The 10,944-nt window shown below is 48.6% G+C and overlaps 1 protein-coding gene across 1 annotated transcript; it reads left to right on the top strand.

Moving 5' to 3' along the window:
* The first annotated feature begins 285 nt into the window (after window positions 1-285).
* On the top strand, window positions 286-7,289 carry NRSN1 (neurensin 1). Its single transcript, XM_074575801.1, has 3 exons — window positions 286-508; window positions 4,500-4,697; window positions 5,725-7,289. Exons 2-3 carry the CDS (start codon window positions 4,509-4,511, stop codon window positions 6,121-6,123), a joined length of 588 nt encoding a protein of 195 aa, XP_074431902.1. The 5' UTR covers window positions 286-508; window positions 4,500-4,508; the 3' UTR covers window positions 6,124-7,289.
* Window positions 7,290-10,944: the final 3,655 nt, after the last annotated feature.

Genomic DNA, 10,944 nt, shown 5'->3' with positions numbered 1-10,944 from the left:
TGACTCTCTGCGTTTTTCAATGTTGATTTAAAATGGGGGTGGCGATGACAGACCTGGCCCCAGGCCCCTCCTGCTCCCACCACCCAGGGAGGACACCCCAGAGGCCTTGGCAGGCCCCGGGGCAGCCGCTCCGTGCACCTGAGGGCCTGCCCGGCCCGGGGGGCGGCCCCGAGGGAGCCGCGGCCAAAGGGACCCTCCTCACCACAGCTGGGAAGGGGGAACCGCTGGCCCGGCGGCACCTTCCCTCGCCGCGTCCCTCACCGCCGCCCCGTGGACCCACCTCCGGGGGAGGCGGCGGGGCGAGCGCGGCCCCGGCGCCCCTCGGCGCCTGGCCGCGGCGGCTCAGTGCGCAGGCACGGAGCGGGAGCGAGCGGCGCTCCGGGCCGTACATAATACGTGGTGTCTGGGGCTGGGGCGGCGCAGAGCGGAGATGGGACCGGGGCGGGAGAGCCGCAGCTAGCGCCGCCGCGGTTGCTCAGCCGGCCGAGGGGAGTGTCAGGAGGGACAGGTAAATCCTGCCGCTCCGGGGCCGCCGCTCCCGGCAAACTTGGGCTCGGCAGTTTGGCGGGGGAGGCTCCTCTGACCGTCGGCGCCCTCACGGCGGGGGGGGGCGGACGGCGCGGAGCTTCCCGCAGGAGAGGGGGCGGCCGCCCGGCGGGGGACAGGGGGTACGGCGGGACCCTAGGCATCGCCTCCCGGTCCGGGGCGGGTCGCGGCCCTCCCGGGGAAGGCAGGTGCCGCGCTGCCCCGCCGCCGCCGGGAGGGGGCTGAGGGGATGGGGCTGGGCAGGAGGCGGCCGGGCCGAGCTCTCCCCTGCCCCCGGGGCTGGTCCGGGCGGGGTGAGCGCCGCCGCCAGGTCTCCGCCGGGAGCTGCGGAGTTCTTCCGCACCGCCCGGGATAACGGGCGATGGAGAGCGCGTCCTGCCCGGCAGCCGGGGCGTCCCCCTCCGGCCTGTGCGACCGGTGGGCCGGCGGGGCCGCCACCCGGCGGCGGGGAAGCGGGCGGGCGGTCGCCGCCTTCGGGAGGCGAGGCCCGGGCCTGTGCCGCCGCCCCCCCACCCCCGCAGTCCCCTGCTGGGCCTTGCCCAGTTCCCTCACACAGGAGGAGGCCCCGCTCCATCCCCCGTGGGGTGCAGGAGTCGCCCCGGAAAGCAGCCGGGCACCCCGGACGTCCTCGGCGGAGCGGCTGCCCGTCCCGCTGCCCCTGCCCCGTGTGAGGGCAGGGCGCCGGGCAGGAGCCGTGGCCCCGCGGGGGCTCGCATCGATCTTGGCGGGCTGGGCCAGGCCGGGCGCCACTTGGCCCAGCCGCTGACGTGACGGGTAGCTGAGGCATCAAAAGCGCCATCTCGGAGGCTGCTGTCAAAGGCGGGTTGTTTATTCTGGTATTTGCGCTTCACAGGGGCCTCACTTTCTGTAGGTACAGGCGGGCAACGTGGTCCTCTGAGCAGAAGGGTCAAAGTGTGTCAATCTGGAGAAGGGACAGGGGGACTTCACATGCGCGAACCCAACAGCAATTGTGGCTTGTGTTTGGTGGCTGTATGGTGTCATGGAGCAGTGGCACATCCTTATTTGCTTTGTGCTGCCCTTCAGATCCCAATTCCTTATGCTTTTGGGGCTTTTTTTTTAAATGTGTGAAGCCCTTCAATAAGAAAGCAAAGCAGCTGGAAAATTTATTGGGTAATTTTTTTCTTGCAGCATGCTCATCTTCTAATCTGCCTGTTCACCAATTCAGTCACATCTCCCCAGATCAGTGGAGAATAGTAAAGCTCAAAGTAAACAGGACAGCTTTTGCCATGGAAACAAAAGTTGCTAGGGGATGGATTGCTACTACGCAGTGGTGTGCTCTGAAGCTGTGATCATACATCCCACGTGTTCCTAGGCATCTCAGGTTTAGGCACTGAAAAACTTTTAATGATTAAGCCACTTCCTGCGGCCTGGATGCATGTTCTGAGCTCATGCGTAATGCGGATTTGTTTAACAGTGGCTCCCTCTTTTTAGCAAAAGTTTCACAACACTTCAGTGTTTAGTTTCTCAGACATGAAGGTGAGATACGGAAATACACATCAACACTGAGGAAATCATAGCTACTGCAGTATTTATTCATCCAATGTAAATTGATGCTGTGACACACGTTTCTGTCTTATTTATAGAGAACTGTTTTCTCCCACCATACTCTGTGTCAGTTCCTCTGCCCCATCTGTAAGTAGCAAGAACAACATCATGTTTACATTGCAGCTGAGAAAAGAGACCATCTTAGGCCAAATTACCAGGCTGCTTCAATGAGTCATATAGGGCTGGGAAGCCTCCTTCCCTTTTCTCTAAGGGACAAGATATTTTGCAAAAGATATGAGATTACTTATCATAAGTGGAAGAGTCTGAGCATAAAGAAAATGTTCAGTAGGACTAATGTTATGCAGTGCTTGAAGAGAATTAATGATGCTGGCAGTCTTTTTCCTTCCATTTTAAAAGGTCATACTACTTGATGCTATCACAGCTCTTTCAAGCAAAAGATCATTCTTTGGTTTTCCGTTCCATTCCCCAGCTCTTATTTATCACTTTGCTCATATGCCTGACCGAAATCACCTATTAGTGTTTTAGATCGCTCAGGAAAAAGAATCCATGTGTAATATAAGTGATTCCAGGCTGTGTGGTTCTTACAGGTAATTCTTCATCAAGCTGTTAGAAACACCACATTCTCCTTTCTCTCTCTTCATTAAACCTACAGTGAATGCGAGATAGTGTTTATACAGCTTTCTGTCACATTACATTGAGTTTTCTTAAATTAATTGCAATACCTACAGTTGCTGGTTCAGACTCAGCTGTGCTTCATCTGCTTGCTGAATTCTGGAGAAACCAAAGAAGCTCTAAAATTGTCTCCTGGTGACAGCTGGAGTATTGCAAGTGAACTTTGGCAAGCCACGTTGTCTGGTCCTTCCCTTTGTTGGCTTTATGGAGTCACTTACACCTGGGGAAAATAACTCCCACTCATTGCGCGATGATAAATATGTTTACCTCATCACAAGTTGCAAGAGAGATACTTGCAATTACAAGATGCTGAGATCATGAAATCCCAAACTAAATACATATTAGATATACAAAATAAATAAAACCCAAGATTATTAGTTTTTATAAAGAGGTAAAAGCAAACCCCTCTTTATCCCTGAGCCAAGAACACAACCAGATTCCAAAAGGCTGGAAGATCACTGTTATACCAGTGGTGATTTCAGAGCCAGCCAAGAGCTTCATTCAGGCTGTTGGCATTCCCCATTGATACTTTATGGCTTCTGCTTAATTTGAATGCAGCAGTGTTTGTTTTTCTTGCATACATGGGTATTTCATACCCACCAAGATCACCCATTCCTGAAGGGCAGAGGGCTGTAGGGCTGCAAAATTGGGAGGTCCTAGTTGCCATGAGCACGTCAAACCTTCCCTCTAAGTAAAATTGCTGTGGCAATTAGATGAACTGCTTGAAGCTGATATAAATTGAGCTGTGACATTCAGATGCAAGTACTGATTAACAGTTCCCTTTGGACTAAGACTTTTTGAACTTTTTTAAAGAGAAGTCAGTCAACTTAAGTAACGTTGGCCTGTTACTCAAGTCTTTTAGGGGCTGTATTACTTCAATGAATTCAGTAGCATTGCACCTGTGCAAGCAAGTTCAGGCCTGGGACCTGCATAGTTAAATACAAATTCTGTATGTTAGGAGAACTTCCATGAAGTGGAAAGAGTAGGGAGTATTGCTGGTAGTTTTCATAGCAGGCAAAATTCTGATTTTGTTAGTCAGCAAGAGCTTTGGCATTGACTTCTCCAAGGGAGCAGTGGCTTAATCTTTCCATCTCGCTGTCTTCAGTGAGCAGGTTGGTGCCATTATGGCACTCCATCTTTTTAATTATCCATATATAAGTACAGCATATATACAGTTTCAATCTGTCTAGGACTTATTTTGCCTCTGTTTCTCATGGCTATGAATGTTATATCAATGCTTAGTCCTACACTTCAAAAGCTTGGGCAAAAATGTTAAAAAAAAAAAAAAAAGGGAAAAAAAAAAAAAAGCCAAAAAACCAAAACCACTTACCCAGCAGTTCGGAAAGTTCCTAGTGTTGCAAACTCTACTTAACTGATAGAAGTAGTCTGGATGAGAAGCAACATGGGAGCCCTTGAGGGATGCTGGCTGTTGTTACCTGATATAGTCTGCTTTTTTCAATCTCCATGGAAACACAGTAACACGCTAGTGCAAAAGATGGGGAGCAGGCACCCTGTGGAGGGAGGGAACGTTCCGTGCAGCACCTTTAGGGTGTGCTGCACCAAGATGCTGAGTGCCTTGGGTTTGCTTGAGCTGAGTCACCACATGCAGCTCTCCCAGGCTTATTTCTTAGTTTGGAAAAAAGCAAAGGAAAGGTCTGTCTTTGCATCCCAGCAAACTGTGGAGAGTTTGTAGCCAGCTTTACTTTCCTGCCACATCGGTAACGATCTGCTTTGCATGAAACTTCTCATTGCAGGTAGGAAGGATGAGCTCCTATGCTGACATCTGCGGGTCCAAGCATGCGCAGGGCAGTACTGAGGGAGGTTACCAACGCTATGGAGTTCGTTCCTACCTGCATCAGTTTTATGAGGACTGCACAGCTTCAATTTGGGAGTATGAGGATGATTTTCAGATCCAGAGATCGCCTAGCAGGTGGAGCTCTACGTTCTGGAAGGTACTGCCCGTTGCTGTTTACCGGAGAGAGAAACTCCCATTTCAGGACTTTCCCACGTAACTAATGGTTTTAGGCATTCATGCAGAAAGGCCTTCTGTTGCTCACTTTTCCCTGAGGTGACTGAATCTGTCTGAAAGCAGGGTGCTCTTACCAAAGATACATCAGCTTCCAAGGGAGTTCTGGGGTCTTTGGATCCTCTAGTTTCTCTGTCACAAGAAGCCATGTCACTGAAAGATCAAAGTCTTGTCTGGGAAGCCCCACTCATAGCTTCAAAGTGTAGTTTACCTCTGCTCTGCACCCACAATAGTCCTGCCAGGTTATTGGGAATAGGACTGGTAGGTTAACAGCATGAACTCTGGCACTGTGTGATCTAGGGATCAAGAAAACCACAAGATCGCCATTAAGGTCAGGGAGCTTGACGGAATTGCAGAAAACCAGAGGCTGGAAGGGGCCTGTGAGGCCATCTAATCCAACCCCTCTGCTTTGATGGTAGGGCCATTCTGTGTGAACCAAACTTTGCATTTACACTTGAAATGCGCTAGAAATATTCTGAGGTCTGTTCATGGCAATAGCAGCTTCCTTCTAATCCCTGCAAAGGAATGACATTTCGTGGAGTAAAAGCGAGTGGTGTATGTGACAGGCTATCATCAGGGCCTGAACTGTTGGTGCTAACTACCACCTAAAGCTAAAGAAATAGTCACAAAGCACTGGGGTTAAATGGCGATCCTCTCTGTGATATGAGGCCTTTGGACATGAATGCTCTTTAGATGTAGACATGCATATTTCATTGTTTCCAGAAATGTCAATACCGAATTATATAAATATGATTTGTAAAAAGACAGTTTCTCCATATATTCTGGTTCTAGTAGGGCCATGTATGACCTTAAAGAAAAATATCAGCCTTCTCCTAGAAGAGAGAACCACCTGCAAGACACTGTGAAAGCTAAATGCCTCCTAGGACCACTTACCAACTAAAAACTGGAAAGGCGTATTAACTGTGGCTTTTGTTTGTTTGTTTGTTTTCCAGGTCGGACTCATCTCTGGGACGGCTTTTATGCTGATAGGTTTAACGGTTCTTGTAGTGGGTTTTCTTGTGCCACCGAAAATTGAAGCTCTTGGGAAAGATGATTTTGTTGTGGTAGATACCCGCGCCGTTCAGTTTAATGGGTCCCTTGATATATGCAAGCTGGCAGGGGCAATCTTGTTTTGTGTTGGAGGGTCCACCGTGGCAGCGTGTCTGTTGATGTCTGCTTTTGCTAAAAGTTACTCCAAAGAAGAAAAGTATCTTCAGCAGAGATTTAAAGAGAGAATAGCTGATATAAAAGCCCATGCAAACCCAGTCACAAAAGCGCCAGCACCGGGAGAATCAAAGATACCTGTCACTTTGTCCAAAGTTCAAAATGTCCAGCCTTTATCAGAAACCTGACCCTTCCCTTAGGTTTTGTTTCTCGCTTGTAATGGAAAATACCAGCTGTTGTTGGCATACGTGCTAGTCAATTACAACATCCAGTGCTCTGCTATACAAACACACAGCTGATGGGGAGGCTGCTCCAATACAAATTTAGGATTGGGAAAAGGGAAATTATGTGATCAGACCTGGGACCAATATGTTCAGTGTATTCAAACGTTTTAATCTGTGTTGAACCAGTAAGTCCTTGCAACAACGATTAGGTGTTCAGCTTATCAGATTGCATCCCTGGAAAACATAGGGTGCGTTTATGACAGCTGTACCAGGAACATCCTACATCCCACTACTTAAAGTTTAGATGAGTTTGCTTTTTGTTTCATGTTCTTCTTGCCTTTAAAATACCATTTAGTCTTACCTCCTGGTTCTGCTGTCTGGGAAGCCAAGATTCTGCCCTTGTAGCTTGCACTTGCCCTCCTGTCACATGCTACAGTCTTTATCAAAGTAATACTGCACGGGTGAAACATACACGACAGTGAGTGCCCTTAATTTGATCCTGGCACGTGTCCCTTCCCAGCGATGTTACTTTATGGGAAAGGCAAGTTATAATTGATCCTGAGTTACAATTAACCTGTGCAAAACCGCCATGTTTGTCTTAGTCATTGCCATATTAACAAAAAATACAAAATACAGATAAGGAATTCATGGTGGAGGAGGAACATCATACTTCTGTATCTTTGGTTGATATTGTTTGTGTCACTATATTGTATTATGTTGGAAGCTCATACAAAATGTTTTAGTTTTGGCTGGGTATGGATTACTAAATGTGGTTTGAAATGCCCAGGCCCCATATTCTGTCAGTCCATTAATGCCATGTTAAATGACCTTAACATACTTACCTAAAGACATTTTGAAATGCTGTTTATATTTTTATAGAGGATAGAAAAAATTATGCTTAACCAGATACATATGTGTAAATGCTTACCTGAAGACTTGTCCTTTCATGGAAGACCCTTAATTATTTTCCCACCCAGGGCAATTATTTCACAGTCTTAATCTATGGATTTAAATTAAACTATATAAAGAAAGATGTGACGTTTGTACTCTCTGACAATATGTGCCACCTTATAGTTCTGTCTATTTTTTGAATGGATCGAATAAAATTCTAGGCGTGAGCCAACCATGGATTTTGTGAAAAGTCTCTTTCTAGTCAAACAGTTTTTTCTATAAATTTTAATATTTCAGTTTGAAAGGAGAAATCGGCAGTTGAAACTCATAGTCTCTTAATGCAGTCTGTGTTTTCAGCTCTCAGAGGTGAGGAAGTTGCTTTGGTGCTGAGTGAAAAAGATTCCAGCACACAAAAATAGGTACATGGTAACACCTGTGTTCTTTCCCTTGCTGATAAAACATTTTGTGGTCTGTGACTGGGTTCATACTTCCGTAACTTAAATAAACCAGAGCATATTGTGTTTGGAAGTTCCAGCTGAATCTGCGATCTTTTCCAAGGTAAAATTTTCTTCAGCAAAGAAAGCGCCTGTCTTAGCAAGGCAATAGCAGTGTCCAAATGGTAGCGCTAAAAAGATGGACTATCAAGAGCTTGTGACGTGCGTGCAATTCCGCAGAATGAAATAAAGTAGGTTTCGTTGCACCTGACAATTCACTGGCACCCGTACATTAGAAGTGCAAAAGCACATTGCACCCGATGCTTAAAGATAAGATTGCAGTCTTGGGGGGGAGAAGCAGATGAAGCAGTGCTGAAGAGGAAAAGATGAGAAGACTGGTAAGGTGAGGAGCTGTGTATTATTTATAAAGAAAGGAGCAAGAACAGGGGTGATGGGTAGCGAGTCCTCACAAGGCAAGTGGCAGGACTGGGACAGCGGGATGGGCCGTCACTGCTGCCATTCCTTAGGTATTCCAGGTGGAGGGAGTCCTCAGTGCTTGCTTTTTCAGGTCAGGAGGAATTTTGTTTACTGCTATTAGCTTGGCTGTCCTTGCACGGGCAGCAGAGAGTCAAGCTGTCCTGACCTTTTCAATGGAGAGGTTTTAATTAAAAATTGTGCATGGAGGAAATGTGACATTTTACATTTTACGAAGTTCACCGAAGGAGATGAGAGTGAGGGCTCCTGTAGCTATTACCGAGTCCCTTCTCTCCCCCTGCCTTTTGTTAACATTGCTCAGGGAGTTTGAAAATCCAGCTGGAAAAGAAAGCACAGGTTGTGCTTGTTTACCCGATGTACCTATACGGGCATACAGCTCTCCTTAAAACACCCCACGTGCAGCTGCGCCCCTGCAAGTGATGCTAAGTTTTTGTCCCGCGGGCAGCTGACCCCACAGGTAATGAATAGAGCTGATACAAGCACTAGTCGGCCGGTCACACTGCGCATCACTCCTGCGGAACTGAACATCCTTTGCCAGTACAAGAGAGGATGAGTCATGCGTGGCATTACCCAGGTGTTAGGGAAAGAAAAAGGTGAAAAAAGCTTGCTGGGGTAGGAAATGCAATTGGGATTTATCAGCAGCAGCGAAGCTGGTAACGCCGTCATGGCTAACGCTGCCACGCACATTTCACCTCATTAAAATCCTTGTTTCGGCTGCTTAGAGCTTTTCCAGAATTGAGACCTCCGGAGGCTGCAATCCTTCAGAGCAGAGAATCAGTGCCACACGGGGCTTTTTGTAGAAATACTGAGCAGAAAATTACTCTGCTACTATAAAGAAACCACACACTGGAAAGCTTAGGGCATGTGAGAAACATTTTCAAGATCCATTTCCTTGTAATGTTTTAACACCTTCACCCTCTGGTGCAGGAACAGAAGCATCAGCCAAGGAGCAGTGGAGATGTGCTTTTTGCTGTTCTCGTGGAAAACGCTGTGATATGGCCTCCAGCGGGGGAGCAGTGAGGGGCAGCCAAGCTCTCTGGGAACCTTCCAGGGAGGCTGAGGGCAATCTGTCCCTGCACATACCGGTCCCCTACCATACATCTTTTCCCTTTTCCCATCCCCACCAAACCACAGCACGCACTCCTCTACAGGGCTGCCTGGGACTTCCTCTCCTGCCGCTGGCTGCCATCACCGTGCCAGAGGGCACGTTAATGGACTCCCTAGCACAAATACAATATGGCTTGAGCAGCCAAGCTCTTCTTTTTCCAACCCTCTGACCTCTCCACTCAGGAGGCTTCTTTCAGTTTCTTCACGTTCACCTTATTTCTTGCCCCTCTTCTAGCCTCATTTGGCTTAAAATTACAATGCAACTGTAGTCCCACACCATTTTCTCCGCAATTGTGGAGCAGCAATCACTGGCTTCGGTTTTGTTAATACATGCTCTCCTGAAGGTCTGCTTCCCGTACCACACTGCGCGGAATAGGCTTCTCTTTAGCATCTGTTCCATCCTCTCCCTCTCTCCAGGCTGTCTTGACCCTTTTATCTTCCATTTGTTCCCAGCGCACAGTGAATCACAGACAAAGGCAGAGACGCAGAAACCTCCCCTCCTCCCGAGCTGACTGTAAGCAGATTTAATTCCCCATTTCTGCTACAGCCTCTGCCTGCCGTTTCCAACTATGAGATCTTTAATCACGCGCAAGTGCAAGAAAACAGCCCTTCACCAAGGCAGTGGCAGCGGAGCATGGAGGCTGCAGCGTCCTGAGCGGTGGCCAGCAAAGAGGCAGGTTTGGCAGGGGGAGAGCAGCAGCAGCAGCAGCAGAACCTGCATGCCGGGGAGGCTCTTCAGCCCCCAAGGACGCGAAATCCACGTGAGACAGCAAAAGACCGCAAGAACCTTAGTCGGATGCACTTTGCCAGCAGCTTTCTATCAAAGGGCTAATAGCAGAGCAACAATTTTGGTAAAATAAAGGAATTAGCGCTTTGGCTTATTCGCTGACCGGTCGTGCTGCCATCACACAGCAGGCTGCCTCTCAGCTCACTGCACCTCGGGGGCAGCGAGACAACACGATGCCCCCTGAGCGGGCTTTGGAGGCGCACACAGCCTCGCTCCTTCCTCATCCCACCACTTCCACTGCCGAGAGAAGCAGCATCGCTGTGGAGCATTATCCCGCGCCGGCCATTTGGGGCTAATGCCCCCACGCCACTTACAGAAGCGATGTTTGGGTTTTGCCAGGTCATCCCCGTGGCACAGTTTGCCCCCGAGGAACATCACTGCAAATGGGGAGACCCACGTATCCTCCTCCTATTTCTGATATTTAGAGACCACGTGTGCTCCTTCTGACCTCTGGGCAAACAATCCATCCGTGCCCTGATTTTCTTTAGCTCTTATCTGGACCCGCGGCAGACCAGACAGCGCGCGTTTCCTGCATTAGTTCACTTGATATACATTAAGCAGGGCAAAGCTCAGTTTTGCTGTCAGATAATTTACAGAGGGACTGTTAATGAAAATAATCTCTGCAATATTAACAGTAAGTCAGGCCAGTACTTCCAATGGCTCCGCAAACAGCATGCAATTAACTGGTTTTATTGTTTTGTCTAATCATTTGCAGCTGCTTTTTGCAGGCCCCCTTTCCCATTCATGGGTTTTTGCAAATAAAGACAGGAGATCATTTTTAAACACTGCTAATAAGCTACTCAATTTAGCAACGTACTAGATACACTGCTCCAGCAATTTCAGCCTCAGGACTCACAGCTCCAGGCCGTTGCCCAGCTAAAGGCACCCCCAGTCTGAGACTGGGAGGATGCTTGTCGGGCCAGCAAGCGACCTTTCTGGAACGTCATTATTTCCCTGCGTCTACTCGCCTAATGACTTCAGCATCTGCTGCCCTTTCTTACCCTGCCTCCTTCAGGAACCTTGCACCCTGGTATTTCCTTCTTCAGCCTCCATGACTATTTTCGGCTCAGC

The sequence above is a fragment of the Larus michahellis genome, chromosome 2 (genome assembly GCF_964199755.1).
Source record: "Larus michahellis chromosome 2, bLarMic1.1, whole genome shotgun sequence".
Taxonomy (NCBI): domain Eukaryota; kingdom Metazoa; phylum Chordata; class Aves; order Charadriiformes; family Laridae; genus Larus; species Larus michahellis.
This window is presented reverse-complemented; position numbering and strand designations above follow the sequence as displayed.